General features: G+C 36.0%; 1 protein-coding gene and 1 long non-coding RNA gene across 10 annotated transcripts in view; one reads left to right on the forward strand and one right to left on the reverse strand.

Annotated features, from left to right (window-relative positions):
- Positions 1-18,947, reverse strand: part of LOC150059682 (uncharacterized) — a 722,023-nt gene that overhangs the window by 254,166 nt on the left and 448,910 nt on the right. The window lies entirely within an intron of this gene.
- The window catches only part of Ptprk (protein tyrosine phosphatase receptor type K), a 496,079-nt gene that overhangs the window by 177,010 nt on the left and 300,122 nt on the right, over positions 1-18,947 (forward strand). For all 9 annotated transcript variants that reach the window (XM_090338157.1, XM_090338149.1, XM_090338150.1 and 6 more), the window contains exon 3: positions 1,876-2,147. In XM_090338157.1, coding sequence (XP_090194283.1) covers positions 1,876-2,147 — 272 coding nt within the window. The remainder of the gene's footprint in view (positions 1-1,875; positions 2,148-18,947) is intronic.

Here is an 18,947-nt window from a genome sequence, read left to right on the forward strand (position 1 = left end):
GTATCCCAATTCTTCAACAGGTAGCCTAAAAATGCAAATTGCTAAATGGTTAATGTCATAATGTATAATTAAAATAAGATATTAAGCATATTTTATTACCAAATTTATTTTTATCAAATGAGAAAATGACCACTATGAAGTTAGTAACATTAAAATAGATCATCAGAAGCTATGATTGACACAACTTGTAAACAGGACTTAGATGGGGAACTGTGATTATACATCAGTGAAAAAAAATTTGATAGCAGTGCAGAAATAGGTCACAGGTTTATGAAAAATGTGAGGCCTCAAAATACTCAAAAACTTACAGAAGATAAGGCCTGATACTAGTTAAGATCTATAATTGTCTGCTAGTATTAATAGTATTAATGAATCTGAAGGCATCTTGTAAAATCAGCTATTTCTTCTAGAATGTGAAGATTATCAGAAATAGAAACATCTGCTTCTGTAAATTAGATTAGGAAACAGGATGTCCTATTACCAAAAGATACAGACTTTACAAAAATATACACAGATGATTTATTTTGTTGTGTCATATTTAGGAATCCAGAAGAAAAATAAAACAAGAATTCCAGTTTTCAGAAAAGATGTCAACGGAAACTTGAAGTGAACAATCATGTCATATCACCCATTGCTTTTGTAGTATGTGTATGTAATGAAGGGGTAGACAAAACTCTTCATGAACGTTCTAGAACCACAAGTCACCACTCCAGATATGAAATTTATTGCTGACATAGTTGAGTTTCTCCTCTTTTCCATAATTCAAACCTATTACTTGAGACTTGTTGAACCATTAAGAAGAGTAGTCACTGCTTATTTGATATGTCTTAGGTTTATGTTACACTTTCCTGAAAAAAAATACAGAGTACATATCAGAGATGCAACTGAATTTTATAACATTAACACCTTTTAATTAAGGTGGGGGTATTTATAACATAACTTTATCTACTTAAAATGTGACGAACTGGAATATGTATAAGTTATGTGCTATCTAATCTCTGTTAAATCAACTGAAAGATGAAAGCAACTGTTTTTCATGGATAGGTTTTTACATTGATTTAGTAATCTAGTTTTGAAGGCCTGGTTTTTGTTTTTTGTTTTTTTTGTTTTTGTTTTGTTTTTTGGGGTTTTTTTTTTTTGCTAGGCACTATGTAACTTTGCCTGCAGTGAAGTCTACAGTAAGTTGTGCAAAGATGGAACTTCACTTCCTTGTTCGTTGAGATCTCATGCTATGTGAACCATAAATATTTAAGCAAAGATTGTGGAACAAGTTAGTCTCACACTTGGATTTTGTTGACTTAGAAGGCCATAGGATATTGCAGAATTGAAATCAATAGGAATGATAATGGGCTGACAACTTAGTGGTTGAGAATATATTGAATCTATTGGGTATTCAAGTGTTACTTCTAGAAAACTTTAGCTGATATCCAAACTCTACAAGGTGTCATTTGTCCATGAGCCGAGGTTGAAAGTGGTTAATAAATGGAAATTATACAAATAGTAATGTTGGGATTTAAAATTTATGACAATTCCATTGCCCGTACCATTGCATTTCTGGGCCATTCTAAATAGCGTAAAAAGAAAATTGTCTCTTCTATCTTCATCAATTTTAGGAAGACTAGAGAATTATTAATGAGATCTCAGTTTGAACTAGTTTCTACCTATTGACCCTGAAATATTTTTTAATTTTTTTGCTTTTTTGATGGTGGCATTGGGTCTGAAGCTTGGTGCTGTGCGTGAGCTTTTTCCCTGGAGGCTGCACTTTACTATTTCAGCCACAGCTGTACCTTAGGGCTGGTATCTTTTAATTGTCTTATATTCCAACTTGGCTAATGTATTCATTTACTGTTTTTATTATTTGTGATGTCATTTCAGGTTCTTATATGATAGTGGATTCTTCAAATCATGACGCTGGAGAAAAAGCCAGACTTCAGCTGCCCACTATGAAGGAAAATGACACTCACTGCATTGATTTCAGTTACCTACTATATAGCCAGAAAGGGTTGAATCCTGGCACTTTGAACATACTGGTGAGGGTGAATAAAGGACCTCTTGCTAATCCAATTTGGAACGTGACTGGATTCACAGGGAGAGATTGGCTTCGGGCTGAACTAGCAGTGAGCACCTTTTGGCCCAATGAGTATCAGGTAATCACCTATGGTTTTCTGCTTCATTCTCTGCTTTTTTGGATATTATTCAATGTATCATTTTTGGACATAAGCATTGGCCCCACAGAAAGTTTGTTCCTTTTTTCGTCTCTTATTCTTATTTTTGAGGAGGATTTTGAATATGTTGGCATAAACCCCTATTAGTGGTGAAAATATTTCCACACATTAGGGGAAAAAAAGTAGGTTGAGGTCCAAAATTTGTTTTGTGTTTGGCAAAAACTTCTTTTTGGCAATCATGTTTCTATGGCTTTGTTCAACAACAAGATTTGAAACAACAAGAATTGACTGTACTATTCAGACTAAATTGGTATACTGATTCTTGAAAATAACATTTGGAAGATAAACATGAAACAGTATTTCATGAAATGTTATCTTGCGGGGTGGCATTTTGATTAATTATTTCTATTTTTGTCAAATAAGTGGAGTATAAAAATAACCAAACTAGGGGCTGGGAGTTTGGCCTAGTGGTAGAATGCTTGCATAGCATGCACGAAGACCTGGGTTCATTTCTTCGGTACCACATACATAGCAAAAAGCTAGAAGTGGTGCTGAGGCTCAAGTGGTAGAACTCTAGCCTTGAGAAAGTCCAAGAACAGTGTTCAGGCTCTGAGCTCAAGCCCACGACTGGCAAACAAAACAAAACAAAACAAAACCAAAAAACTAAAAAGACAAGTTGTTTTACAACATCTTTGAATTTTTCCACCCAGAAATGCTTCATCTGCTTATGATTAAATCAGACCACAAATAACATCGTTAAATGCTGTAGGTTTATCTGATTTTTATCTGGATTAATAAACGCAAAACAAACAACACAAAAACATTTACCATTTACCATTTTGAAGACTTGTTCAGTAACATTGCCTTCTGCACCTGGAAATAGTTTCTTTTCTCAAACCATGTGGTGTGTGTATGTTAGATAATGAGATTTAAACAGTTAATGGAATTGCTTATGTACAGCTTGCTATAGAACCTAATGACTGTATTTGTTCAATAATTTACTTTATGATTATCAGTTCACTTAGTATATAAAATAGCTGCAGTTTTATTTGTGCTTCTTAAGAATTTTTTTCTTCAAGATAAGTTTGATTTTTCTTTCTGAAGACAACACAATGAACACTTTGTCTTGCATTTTCTTCAGATGATTATTTTTTTCTGTTTTATTTAATATTTCTTACATCCTAGGCTTGGCCCTATGTGTAAAGTTCTCATTTTGGGGATATGTGTCTTGAGATGTCTGTGGTTTTTCATTCTGTATCTGTTAACTCTGTCAATCCTGAAAAGAGGAATGTTTCTAATATTTTCAGGGCTATCAGTTTTGGGAGGGCTGGAAATATGTAATAAGGTGTGTGTATGTGTGAATGCTTGCACATGTGTGAACACACCCATGCACTTGTGTAGTGGTATAATTTATAATAAAGCAATGGCTGTGAGAGAAGAAAACTTGTATCCAACTTCAGTAGTTTGGTAACTGTCAACACTGGATCACTTCATAATACATTATCGGCATACTGACTTCCTGACAGTCTCTCTTTGAAGCTTAACCTAACACTGTATAAAAAGCTGTTATTCGGCAGAATAAAGCTGCCAACACATTCAGATTCCATAAAGCAAATTACACCCCCCCAGAATAAATCTAACAACATCATTACATATGTTTTGGCTGGAATCTGATTGCCCATATTCAAACCTGTTCGCTTTTTGTTACCTGTGTTGATTGTTAGATGTTTTAGTAATCAAACTCCTATTTATTCCTTTAGAAAACAAATAGCATACAAAAAGGTTTAGATAAATCCAACTGTGGTTATCTTTTTCCCCTTCATAATTAAGGAAGTATATTCTCAGTACTTTGTTTTCTCTTTGAAAACATCAGTAGATATTAATCAAACTTATAGTACAGCTGAAATATTATTCTTCATATTGAGAAACAGTGCCCCAAACTGGGTAAATGAATCTTTGTGTAGTCTCATTTTGCCTCAAGGACCTTTATGTGGACCTGTAAAACAAACTGTGTCTGCATTTTTTTAAATTTTTATTAATTAATTTATTAATTTATTAATTAATTAATTTATTTATTGCCAGTCCTGTGCTTGAGCTCAGGGCCTGAGCACTGTCCTTGGACTTTCTCAAAGCTAGAGCTCTACCACTTGAGCCTCGGCACTACTACTTCCAGTTTTTTTCTGTGTACGTGGTACCAAGAAATGGAACCTGGGTCTTCGTGCATGCTAGGCAAGCACTTTACCTTTAGGCCAAACTCTTGGCCATGTGTCTGCATTTTTATTGTTGGTGTTTTGGTTTTTCTGAAGTAATTTTTTTCTTACTTATCTGGTATTCTATTAGTTGAGCCAGACCCACAACCCTTTTGGCTTGAGTTATTTTTCATAGGGTCTTGCATTTTTTTTCCTGGGCTTGCTTGAAATATTATCCCCTCGTTATGCCTCTTGTATAGCTGAACGAATATTCGCCACTATTCCTAGCTTTGTTGGTTTTGATGGGGTCTTTTGAACATCGCCTGTCTAGCTTTAGTACAATCATCCCTAAATTCCACCTTCTAAGTAAAGGGGATTTAAGGGGATTAGCCACTGTGCCTGACCTCCAGAAACATTTTACATAAACAGATTTAAAAATTATTTTCTAAGAGAAAAGGAACTTACAAAGTAGCATATCCTTGGAACTTAGAAAATACCACATGCCTATTTTGAACAAAGAAAATTTGAGACCACCAACTAGATTCATATATTGTTCATTACGAAGATAGAACATGTTATTAGACTTGCCAGGCTGAACTATTTTCAGATCAGGGAAAATTTATTCAAAGAAATCTTCCATTGGGCTCTGTCATTTGCTATTTCCTACTTGAATTTTGCTGTTGCCATCCTTTGTGCAAGTCTATTTGGTGCTCTTCATGATTGCTCAAACTCATGCAAAAGTACTGTCTTCATCATGTGACAGATTAAATATTTCCAGTCACTTTTATGCAGAAGATAGCTATTGACAATATAGTTTTCTTAGCATTTTCATTCCAGTAATATACCAATACCTGAAGAACTGTTTCTCACCTTTGCATTCAGAATAACAAACATCTTTTCAGCTCAGCTTTCTAATAATAGAAATTAGATTTTTTCTGTCATTCTTGGAAGATACTATTGCACAAATTTTTATAGTATGTAAGCTGATGTAAATTTTAAAGTGAGAGTTATATAGAAGATAAAATATGAAATCTAAGTAAAATGAGGTATAAGTTAATATGCATAATACATATATAGGACACATTATATATACATGTTATTGTACATATTATACAATATAATATATACATTTATTACATAATGTCACAATACCTTAATACATTAAAATTACCTATATTATACCAATTGTATTGACCCAATTAGCATATTTAATTATGATTATAATTTTATAATAGTGTACTGATCATATCATATATCTTAATATATATAATTTAACACAGCTCAGCATCACAGTATAACAGCAAATCTGCATATCTTCTGAAGAGTAATTTTCTCCACTCTAGAAAACTGACCTGTCTTGTACTCATAAAACTAAGTTCTGCTTTGGGATTAAATCCATTGCTTTCTTACTGCACAGTAAGGTTGTTACTAAATGAGGCAGACAGATGATGCACATAACTTTCAAAACTGTTAGTGGAAACCTAATCTGCTGTTTTCCATTAACTGGGTGCACATCATTAATCACAAAAATGATGCATGATGAAAACTACAGGGGTTTGAACAGAAATTGGAAAAGTGACAGTTTAGCAGAAAATCCCTCCCCCTGACCTCCACTTCACTGAGAAACAAACACTGCACTTTTTTCCATATATTTTTATTGTAACTAATAGAAGGGTTACATTATATTCACCAGATAGAAGGTGCATTACTTTACAAACATTGATACCCTTTCTCATGTCTTGGTCCCATTTCCCTCCCCCCATCCCCACCCCTCATCTTGTTTTTCCCCCTTCCCTATCCTATTTCAAATAACCAAATCAGCATATATACAATATATCAGATAACAAGGTGAAATACTGTAACAATATGAGATAGCCAAGGGACAGCAAAAGAGATGAGAAATAACATAGTACATTAAGGATAATGATCATTTAGTATATGGCTTTCAAACACTGTACTTTTACAGTCCATTCTCTTCATAACATTTTCTTTGTCTTGTTTAAAGAAATGTAGGACCAGGAGAAGGAACCTTTTAGTTTTGTCTCTTTTTAAAAGGGTTTTGTTAACATGTATCACACTGATTTTAGCAGTAGAAACCTTTCTACATTCTAGAAATCCTGCTGGCCTTGGGTCCAGAAAAGTTTGGTACTAAGCCAGGTACATGGCTCATACCTGTAATCCTAGCTACTCAGGGGGCTGAGATCTGAGGATCAAGGTCCAAAGCCAGCCTGAGCTCTAGTCTGTGAGACTCTTATCTCCAATTAAGTACTAAAACACAAGAAGTGGGGCTGTGGTTCCAGGAATAGGACAGTAGCCTTGAGCTGAACGACTTAGAGACAGTGCCCAGGCTCAGGGTTAGGGTGGTAGCCTTGAGCTGAAGAGCTCAGGGGCAGCGCCTATGCTCAGAGTCCAAGCCCCCCAGCTCCCCCCCCCCCCTGCAGGAAAAAAAAAAGGTTTTAAAAGATGGATTTACAGGCAGAGGGACCTGTGTAAGTTGAGACTCATGACTGGTCCTGCAAGGAGCAAGGAGGAGAGCTCAGTCCTATGATAGCTCCTGGGATTTCTCCAAGTTTTGTTAGTCTTCTTTCATCTATATTTAGTCACATTTTTAAAAGGAAAGGGAAAGGAGTATTCACTCCTAGACATGGCCCACAGATGTACTTACTTAATTTGTATGCAACGCAAGTGATTCTGAATCATTATCTTTAGTATTGAGCTATGTTTTAGTTATTGTTGTTTTCTAATCAATAGTCATTTTCCTCACCATCTTCTCTATTTGACAGGACTTCATTTGCCTTGATTTTCTTCCCCATTCCCTTCTAGAATGGAGCAGTTTTATGATATCCATCTAGATAATGAGTTAGAGGAATTTTTTTTCAGATTTCATGCCAGAGAGAGGAGTGTTGCTGTATGAGTCTATGGTGCCTTTTACTTGTGAAGCTATCTTGTCACTATGAAATAATAGAAAGTCCACTCCTAAAAGTGATAGAAAAACCTATGCAAGAGCCTAGGGCATACTCTCCAACAATGCAGAGACTACAATAAAAATAATATCACTGATAATTAAACAATATTTACATAAGTAATCTGTGGAACTAAAACCTTTCAAATACAGTATATCCTATTTTTCTTGAGCTCTTAACATGTATGACATGAAAGAACTATCATGGAATCTAAGACTAAAGTAATAAATATTTCTACTCCATTTGGATATACAACACAAGTGTACATAATTGGAAAGTCAATAGCATCAAGGACTTAAAAGAAAGGAAAGAAAAGAAAGGAGTAAAAAATGCAAAGATGATGCATTGTGTATCTAACGTGTATAGACTCTGGGCTGTCTACTTTCATGTGTGATTTGCTTTTAGTATTTTGTCAAATGCTAAGTAAATACTTTTTATCTCCATAGGTGTACATAATTTCTTGTAATCTATTGGTGGCTCAGAATTAGTCTCCATTTTCCACTGTAATAATTTCAAAAATTGGGGATTTTGTTTTACTAGTAACTTCTGAATTTACTCATTTATTTTGCTTATGGCAATAGTAATTGCCTGACATGTTCACTGTGGTTCATTTTCACATTGCTGAAAATTTACCTCCAATTTTATAGATGATTAACAAAGTAGTCCTTTGCCTTTTTAATCTTCAAAATTGTCTTTGTTACAACATAGTGCACTTAACATAGCTTTGGAAAGACTTCGATGTTATCATTGTCATTCTTTTCCTAAAATTTGGAACTGTGTGATTTCTCCCTGCTTCCTCAGATTTGTCTTTACTTTAATTAAAAAACTTCAATCCTACTTTAATTCTAAATTCTGTATTGAGTAGTCAGTGAATATTTGTCCTATAAGTTAATAAAAATAAATGGACAGGAGTTCTGCTACTTAATGTCATTTGCATGTGAGACAAACATAGTTGTTCACTCTTTTACAACTGTTTTAATTGAAGGCAGCAGCTGCAACAGCACTCCTAATTTGCTTTGTGGGAATATTTTTTTTTTATTGTAATTAGTAAAAGGGTTACATGATATTTGCCAGATAGAAGGTGCATTAATTCACATACATTGATACCCTTTCACATGTCTTGGTACCCGTTTCCCTCCCCCCCCACACCCTGTGGGAATATTTTTATTAAATAATTTAACCCCTTTTTACTGATTGAAAAATTAGTGAGCATTAATGGAAGATAGGCATTATTCATTGACATTTTTTTCCTTAGGAATGTGTTTTATCTGAAGGAAATAGGTAGTTGAAGAATTGCAGGTTCTTTACCTTTGTCTTTAATTTGCACTCAGTTCAGATGGTTGAATCTGAGTCAGCATACTTCATATTTCTCATTTTGCCTATGTCTTTATAAATTATGTAGTTCATATTTGTTGAGTCAGTCCTCATGAACCATTATAAAAATCATGGAGCCAGATGCATTATTTATCATAAAAATCATTTCTTTGTGAACAATTTAATGATGTTTCTGACAGTAATTCTATGTTACAGAGAGAATACAGGCAACACTTAATTTTTTTCTTCAGTTATCTGCTGATTTTGATAGATTATTAGCACTGGTTTTGAGGGGCTTTCTAATCTTGAACACCATCCAGTTTTGTGCCCTCCCTCCCTCCCTCCCTTCCTTCCTTCCTTCCTTCCTTCCTTCCTTCCTTCCTTCCTTCCTTCCTTCGTTCTTTCTGCCTTTCTTTCTTTCTTTCTTTCTTTCTTTCTTTCTTTCTTTCTTTCTTTCTTTTTCCTTTCTTTCTGCCTTTCTGTCTCTATCTCTTTCTTTCTTTCTTTCTTTCTTTCTTTCTTTCTTTCTTTCTTTCTTTCTTTTTCCTTTCTTTCTGCCTTTCTGTCTCTATCTCTTTCTTTCTTTCTTTCTTTCTTTCTTTCTTTCTTTCTTTCTTTCTTTCTTTCTTTCTTTCTTCTCTTGTCTGTCTGTCTGTCTGTCTGTCTTTCATTTTGTTGATTGTGGGTCTTAAATTCTGGGCCTAAGTGCTGTCCCTAAGCTATCCATGTCAAGACTTTAAGCCATTTTGCCACTTCCAGTTTTCTGCTGATTAATTGGAGATAAGAGTCTCACCGACTTTTCTGCCCAGGCCAGCTTTGAACCATCATCCCCACATTCCAGCCTCCCGAGTAAGCTAGGATTATAGGCATGATTCACCAAGGTCCAGCTGTCCATTTTCATTTTCAAAGACTGCTTCATGTTCAGAATAATCTGCATGTAATATGGGCACAAAATGTTGGCTCTCTAAAAGGAAAAGAGAAGTAAATGGCATTATGTTTTTATCCAAAATTAACTTTTTTGCTATGGGGGTTTCAAATTCATTTCTTAGATCATAATAGGACAGTAAGGATGAGATTATTTTAGTATAAGTTTCAGCTGAATGTGCAGTAGGGAGGAAACAACAAAGGTAGGCATATTGGAATATTGTAGTCTATATGTATTATGTCATTTTTCGGCTAACACGAAATTTAATTTTTCTGTTATTAGTAGTGCAAATCAGAATGTAAAAAAAACCAATATTCTAAATGTAAGTAGGTATTTATATCATATAGTAGAATATTTGTAGTTAATTTTATGTCTTTAAAAAAAGATATCATTAACACTTACCAGGAGCTGGGTCTGTTGGTACATGAGTGTTATCCCAACACTTTGGAGCCTAGGTCAGGCAACTTATGAATTTGTGGCCAATCTGGAAAATTCAGGGATACCCTGCATCTTCTTCCAAAAAGAAAAAGAAAAAAAGGCATACCATACAACCACAAAGCAAAACAACTTGTCATTACAAAGCTAACTGCATCATCTTATTTCTGTATTTTGTTATAAATTACCCGTATTCAGCAATGGAATTCCTTGATGAGCATAAGATAATATTCTTTGAATGATCTTTTAAAAGTCATTCTTCTTAGCTTCCTTGAAGCAGTAAATCAATTCTCATTTTATGTTTAAAAATAAGGTTTGTGGTCCTACCTTCCTGCCAAGTAATCCTTCAGTAAAGTAATAGTGAAGGAATAATTTCTGGCTCCTAGATAACAACTACCTTTAGATCCTAGTGTTTTGCAACAACAGCACAAATACAAAGATTGAAAACCCACACAGTGCTTCGCTAAGTTAATAATTCTTAAAAAGACAATTAAGGTTTCATTGTGAATGTCAGTGAAGCAGAGCTTACAAGGCTCTGAAATCAGTTCAGTCGCATAAACAGTAGGATACATGTCTCTGCTTAGATTTAGTTATAGGTTATTTCCTTTTTTTCTTTCTTAACATATATATTTAAATATATGCTTATATTTACATAATATATAATGTACTTATTCATATATTTTATGTATAGTATACTTGTGTAACATATTTACATACATTTATAGTATTTACAAATAATATATATTATATAATAGATACACATGTATAGATAACATTATAGATGTAACAAACAAAACAATAAACATAACTCTATTTTTTTGAGGCTGGAGTCTGCAGAATTAGGAGTAGCAGTTTTCATTATTATATGGTGGTAGATAATGGAAATGTTTTGTCAATTAGGTAAATGCTTGAACTGGATATTATTTGACCCGTGTTCAATAGATGTTTCATCTGGTCAAAGCTTTCATGCTTACAGACAACATATGTTGTGGTACCTTTTGAGTTTTATACCCTGCAAAGTGGGATGTTTGCTAGTCTACTCATAGCAGGTACATTTTATTAGGCTTAAGGTATAATAGTAAAGAGGTACAAAACCATTTGGGAATTCCCCCGACATTTGAGAAAAGTTGAATAGCCATGGTGAACCCCTGAGACCCACATTAGCCCATGGAAAAACACCTAGGGTTCACTTTTAGAAGGTGTGCTATGGTTTGTATATTTTTATGTTTGTTAGTTATTTATATTTTCATTTTTTCATATATTTTTATTGTAATTAGTAGAAGGGTTACATTATATTTACCAGATAGAGGGTGCATTACTTCATATACATTGATACCCTTTCTCATGCCTTGGTCCCCATTTTCCTCCCCCGACCCCTACCCCTTATCTTGTTTTCTTCCCTTCCCTATCCAACTTCAAATAACCAAATATGCATATATCCAATATATCAGATAACCAATACTGTAACCAAGGGACCTGGAAAGGCATAGATAATATTTGAATGCCATAGGTGTTGAACAAAATACAAAAGTAGAAAAATGTAAGAGGTGGAGTTTTGGATAAAGAGTTAGACCAGTTGCTTTAGGAAGGAGTACATGAGGTCACCTTCAGTTTACTTCTCTCTGTTAATAAAGAACTAGCTCTTTGAAGGTGGGGGGAGAGGCCTTAGCTGTAAAACACACACATATCCCCCAGCGAATCACTAAATCCAGAAGGAGGTTCGCATGGAGGAGGCCGGGACTTGTGGAGAGTGGTCAAGCATTACTTTTGTCAAGATGGGATGCTCTACCATTTGAGCCATAGCACCACTTCTGGCTTTTTTTCTATGTATGTTGTACCAAGGAATCAACTTGGGTCTTCGTGCATGATAAGCAAGCACGCTATCACTAGGCCATAGTCTCAGCTAGGATGCATAGATTCTAATGAAGTGGATTTCCTTATAATCTCAGCAAGGAGTGACTAGTTCTAGAGTTTTTTTAAATGTACGTTTTACTGTTTTTGTGAAGGTGATGTAGAGAGATGTTACAGATTGGTAAGTCAGGTAAAGAGTACATTTCTTTTTGAACAGTATCATGTCAGGGTTTTTACTTGGTCCCTCCCGACCTGCAGTAGGGATAGAGAGAACACGCCCTGACCAGGACAAGCTGAGAAAGAAAAGGGCTGACTAGCTCTCCCTTGCTGGAGGACAATCAGGTGTCAGGGAGACCCGTCAATACAGGAACTCATTTATTGAGGAAGTACATTCAGCTAATATAGGATGCAGGAGCCTATCAGCACAAAGTTGAGCAGGGCGGGGGAGGTAGGTAAAGAAGGAGAATTATGTGCTGTCCAAGGGGTTTGGACCTATTCCAGAGGTGGCCTTACTTTACATCACAAACCACAGCCACAGCTTCCAACCAGGCGACAGGCACCATCTCAGCCACATGTGGTCTCAAAACCAGGAAATGAGCACTGGGTCAAGAGTTAGGCCTCTTTTTCTACAGCATAGGTTTCCATTTCCCTTATGTGATGTGCCCCACAGTATCACTCTTTCCCTCACTTTTTCACAGTCTTCCTGTCCCCACACGTAAGCTGCATAATTCATTTTCAACCTAAGTCTACTAAGTATAACTGCTGAATGTTTTCACCTTTTGTCTTATCATTTCTGTTCCCTCCCCCTTACTCTCCCAAAGACAGATAAATGGTATCAAGGGATCCTGTTTACTCATTCTTGTTCTCATCTGGGTGCATACTCAAAGTTTGTTTTCTCTTGAACTTTTTTCTGCCTACTCTATTCACAGCTTTGATTGTCCCATTCCAATAACAGCAACAGATCCCTAATTGTACCACTGTGTTTTGAGCCATCTTATAAATCACTTGCTTTTCTTGGAATGTTAATTTGCTGATATTGAGTTCCTCAGATATTGCCAGAGTTTCTTTTAAAGTATTGCCAAAGTTTTTTTTTCCCTTAAAGCTAAATCTCAGTCTTTAATTTGAGCTCCTCATAATTTAATATTCATCAACTGCTCCAATCTGTAACTTTTTTTTCCTTTTTTTGTAATAGGATTTAAACTTGGAGCCTCTCACTTGCTGAGCTTTTATCATTGATTGGCATTTTGAGCCATATTTTCATCCCATCTTTATGCTCATTATTCTCTGCTGGGGCTGGCTTCGAACTGTGATCTTCTAGATCTCAGCATTCTGAGTAGCTAGACTAATAGAGGTGAGCCACTGCTTCCCTGCTGTCCAATCTCTTTATTTTTTTTCCCTTCCACCCCTTTTATTTTTTTTAAATTTGTTTTTATAGGCATTTCCTGATTTGCTTACATTGCTTTAATCTTTGGACAGTTTAGTAACTTTTTTTCTTTCTGTTTATACTTATTACATATAAGTCCAAAATACCTTTGTTTCTTCTTTGCCTTCTTTTCATCCTTAGGGAAAATTCCTCTGAAAATTATATGAGTATATGATACAGACAGTGTAACATATGGTATTTTGTATTTTGGAATGTAATTAAAACATTAGAAAGAATTTATCTTCCCAATAGTTTTGTGAGATCACCAGGAAAAGGAAAAATGTGACTATCTTTAAATAAAGATAAAAATTCATTGGCTTACTGTAGGCCATATCGCTATCTGGAATTCATCTAGGTCTCATGACTAGTGTGTTGTGAAGTATTCCAATCTGCCATGTGAAGGGTGTATTAATCATCATTTTGCAATCTTGGTGCCAGAAGAAAATTTGGCTTGCTGGTTAAATTTTCAGTGATGATTCCCACAGAAAATTATAATTTCTTGCCCATAAAATTTCCCATGAAAATAATCTTTTAAAAATATGGGTTAGCAGGTGCTAATTTACAGGGTTGCTGGTCCCTGTAATTCTAGATACATAACGAGGCTGAGATCTGAGAATCAGAGTCCCAAAGTAGCCTTGGCAAATAAGTCTGTGAGACTCTTGTCTCCACTAAATTACAGCGAAAAAAAGAAAGTCAGAAGTAGACCTGTGGCTCAAGTTTGTGTGTGTGTGTGTGTGTGCGTGTGTGTGTCTGTGTGTCTGTGTATATATCAAGGCTGTGTTATACATATAATATTTCTTTTGAAATGTTAAATGGTTATATAGATTTGCTCTCTAAAAACTGAATGCAAGAAGTAAGCTGAACCTTTGAGGGACAACTCAGAACTGATGTGAAGTGAGTTTAAATTCATTGTCACAAGTAGATATTGGGTTGCTACAACCTACTTAAGCATTAGCCTGGGCTTTGCTAAAATGTGAACAAAAAGGTATCATATCAAGTTTTATTTTTACTTTTCTTGAGGGAAAAGAAAAATCCTCTAAAGCAGTTTCTCACTTGTTGGTACTTTTTGTTATTAGATGAGTGTTGAGTGATGTTTTCCTATATAATTATTCTATCTATGGGTGAAAAGCCTATAATAAAGCAACAAGCAAGAATGTCTTTATGGAGATGTAACATCCATGTTGGCATATCTTGTGACATAACTAACGATGCAGAGAAGCGAGGAAAATAGTACTACTAAAGAAGCTCCCACTAGAAAACAATGCCTAGGCTATGTGGTCAGAAAGCTGGGCATGTGTTAGGAAAGGCTGGCAGGGAAGGATTTGGGGATGTAGTCTGGGCTTCACAGTTACAGACAGCCTCAGATGGGCAGAGATGGGAATGATCACATTGGGTGCTGCAGCCACCACACTGGCCTGGCTGAAATGAAGAGGAATGGCAGATTACTCTGAGTACATTATACCTTATTGTGGAGGGATTTTCAAGGCCAGGCCAAGAGACTTTTGTCTGTTCATTTCGATTTCAAATGCTTGTAAAGTCATCCAAAGAGGCTAGTCATCACTGTGTGGTGATGACACGGTGGTTTTCAAACTCATTTTAAGGATGTAGCTCAGTAGAACAAAGGTGGGCTTGCTCTGAGTCATGAATGGTCTACTATCCCTGACTCATATCTGTCTTTTCAAACTACACTCTTGAAGGCATGATGTTTCACATTTTTGGTTGCTCACCTGCAAGGCAGAAGGTGTTTTTTTTCTTATCTTTTGCAGCTATAGCTTGATTTGAAAAGTAATCTGATTTCTGCAGACATCTTCACATTTTAAAAATAGAGGGGGGTCTATTCAAGAATTCTTCTTTTGTCAACAGAACTGCTGTATTTTTATTCATTTCTGCTTCTTTCTGTGGGGAACACTAGGGAACTTGCCTGTATTATAAAAGATGAAGGATGTCCAGATGATGCTCTTCTCCTCCATCTGCCTGCTAAGTCCTTAATCTTCTACACCTGGGTGGCTTCTAATCTTTTATTTGCTTTATGTGTCAGTGGTTCCAAGGCGGGTGTCCCATATGCCATGCAACTTTCCCTGTGCCATGAAAGGGCATGCTGTTCCCGCAGATTGCTGGAAAATAAAGTGAGCTGCTGTTCACAAAATGGACCAGGTTGTATTAATACAACCTGGTTCAGAAGTGGCAGTCACTCACTCTATAACCAGGAGTTCCCCATTTATTGGCAGCATGAAGCTCCTTGTTCATCTTGAGAGTTCCTTTTTGCTGGGCTGCTGGCTGATAAGAATTATTAGTGCACTACCTTTCTGATGTAGCTTAAGGTCCTGTTTCCTTTTCCCCTTGCCTTTTGCTTCTGGGTTTGGAGCCATATGAGTTATTTAGTCATAGCTCTGTGCTAGAAGGTATGATTGTTTTTTGTGAGTTTGTTTTTGGATTTGCTTTTGTCTTTTTTTTTTTTTTTAAAGACTATCCAAGCCCAGAATACAGGAGACATGCCTTCTTACTTATCTCTATTCTAATTTAAATTCCACGAATGACCAAGTCAAGAGGTTATGCCCTGGATTGAATTTCAGCCTCCAGTCCCACTCAAGTTTGAGGAGAGCTCATGTTGCAGAAATAATTCTCTTACCTTGGGCCACATAAACCTTCCTAAGAAATCATCTCTACACCCATGAAGACCATATATATCCATCAGTTAGTTTACAAGGTGACAGAGTGAAACAGAAGGTGCAATGTACATCGGATTATCCAAATAAATGCCTCATCATCAACTGAAACATGATGGTTCCTGGGCCTACACAGTTGCTCATTAACATTACAAAATATGGAGAGGAGAGGAGAAGAAAGAGAAGGAAAAGAATAGGGAGAAGAGGGGGCAGGAAAAAACCACAAATGTTTTCCATTGTGAAATACTTTTGTATATGTGATTAGTCCTAATTTAAATGCATGGCTTGGTTTTTAGGAATATAGACTGAAATAAACTTGTAGTATTTTTTGAATATTGGTTCCACTATTAAACAGTAAACAGGTTTCGTGTGTGCGTGTGTGTATGTGTGTGTATGTGTGTTGTGTGTGTGTGTGTGTGTGTGTGTGTGTGTGTGTGTGTGGTGTTATTAGAGTTTGAACAAAGGACCTAGTACTTGGACAGGTATTCTAACACTTGAACCATCCCTAGACCTTTCTTTGCTTTCGTTATTTAATTTTATTTTTTGAATATAGTGTGACATTTTACCCATGACTAGCCTAGGTCCATACTCCTCTTACCTGTACCTTTCAACCACATTTACGCGTGCGCGCACGTACACACACACACACACACACACACACACACACACACACCCCATTTTGTTGAGTTGGGGTGCTCATTAACTTTTGCCTAGGCTGACCTCAAACTATATTCTTCCTGAACTTCAGTTTCTGAGTAGCTGAAATTACAATCAATCATAAGTCTCTACACAAAGACAGAAGGAAATTCATAAATGATTATTTGGAATCATAATGCTCAGAGCAAATGAACTGGCATCTGACTACAGAGGAGGGATTTTCACTAATAATGGTGATTATCAATCTAGAAGAGAGACAAAAAAAAAAAGAAAACTTCGAATACTTTAGCTTATGGAGAATTGTGTGGGAATTATCATTCCTTTCCTCAGTGTTATTGAAAGTTTAGTCCCAGGCTCATCACAAGTTTCTGCCTGTGATAATGTAAGTAGCTCTTATCACATCTAGGGTGTCTGTCACCATATATAATGTTGGAGACCAATGCTGCTGTATCAGCTCTTGATACTTTCACACTAATTCCCTGGTTCCCAGAGACCTCTGATTCCGCCTGGATCTTAGACTCATCCACCCTTCTCTGCTTTCAGCCTTGGTCCACTAGGTCCTATTTCTAATCTTTTTCCTCTCTCTGACCTCTGAAGAGCGATGCCCCTGTTTGGAAAGAATCTTGCTCTGGATCAAGAGTTAACAAAATAGGGGAGTGAGAGAGGTGATGCTTCTAAGATAATCTTTAATTACACTCATTATTAAAAACTAATCCTAGTGAGTACTTAAATGATTTAGAGTCCATGTTAAATTACAAGGTATTGAACTGAGAAAGTGTTCTGTAGCAGGGCTGTAATTTGTAACCTACTGACCTATTTTAATAGGGAATATCTGCACCATAGTTTTTGAATGACCACAGTTAGATTATTATTCATTGAGAAGTGATCTATTCTCCCAACTTCTTTTCTGTGGCATCTTTGGTGATTTTTCTGGTTCACTGAGTGTCCCCAGATCTCCTATCCCTTTATGCATTTCTATGCTTAAAAATATCATGGTGAATCTCCTGTGTTAATATATATATAGATATATATATATATTTTTTAAATAGCCCTTTGGAAATGGTGCTGTGGCTCTGGGGGCAGGGCAGTAGCATTAACGTGTTTTTTGTTTTCATTTCTCCTTTTCTGGTCTTCTTTCTTTTCTAGTCTTCTTGATGTTAGCAATTCTAAGTATGGGGCCAGTGTAATTTTATAGATATTAATTCTCGGGGAAATACTTTACGAATATCTAACTAACATGGGGTATGAAAAGTAGAAAAACAAACATATATAAAGCTATAACCCTGCTTAATTAGCTAGTAATGTAGCTCAGTGGCAGAATGCTTTGCTTATACAGCACAAGGCCCAGAGTTCTACTCTCCTCACCCACACCCCTGGTTTTTGCATGTCTATCATTTACAACCATTATAATTCCTTATCCCATACACATTATTAGAATGAGTCATGGGGGTAGTTTTATAAGTTAAAATACATGTGGTAAAATTTTGCTTCTTTTATTTGAAGTGGTGCCACTGTCAGTAGCAATATTAACTGAAAAGTTCTATTTCTCCCTAAAATGATCTTTAAGTAGTTGTACAAAGGAAGTGCTATTTAACAGAACAGTTATGGTCTTGCTCAGTGTCATCCCTTCAACATTCTCACCCTCTTCAGCCCCCTCCGTCCTTCACAGAGCCTGTGGAAAGAGCTCTTCTGTCACTCAGCGTTTACCAGTGAAGAGCAGAAAGTATCATTATGGCTCTCACAGTGTGTTTAAGTAAGCCAGAGAAAAAATATCTACACACTCCAGGATGGCTTTAATGCTTCAGAACTGCGGAAGTCATGGGATGTGATAGGATTTTCCCTGGCTGTGTTTCATTCTGACTAGAAGGCAGCCTTTGTCTTCTGAAGGTCAGCTTCTCTGTTGTTTCAACAGGTACCTAGACCTCAAATGGTTATGAAAATTTGTGCTAGAGCAGAGATAATCAGTTCTTTTGTGTAAAAGCTTATGTCCTTTAAACTCTAAGTAAAAACTCTTCAAGTGTTTTAAAGAAAATCTTATTTCAGAAAGAAAATATTTGAACAATTTATTTTAAAGCATATTACATATATATGATATGTATGATATATTTATATATCATATATATTTTTCGGGGGGAGGCACTGTCATTGAGCACTTTTGCTCAATGCTAGCTCTCTGCTACTTGAACCACACAACTACTTCCAGCTTTTTCTGTGTATGTGGTACTGAGGAGTCAATATACTAACAGATGTGATTTCCTAGCTAGCTGAACTGGCAAGCCCTAGGAAGCTTGAGGCCTTGAGTTCAAGCCCTGGTATTACCTAGAGAATATCCGTGAGACTCTTACCTCCACAGATATTC

This window comes from Megascapheus bottae, chromosome 8 (genome assembly GCF_031878675.1).
Source record: "Megascapheus bottae isolate mThoBot1 chromosome 8, mThoBot2.hap1, whole genome shotgun sequence".
NCBI lineage: Eukaryota > Metazoa > Chordata > Mammalia > Rodentia > Geomyidae > Megascapheus > Megascapheus bottae.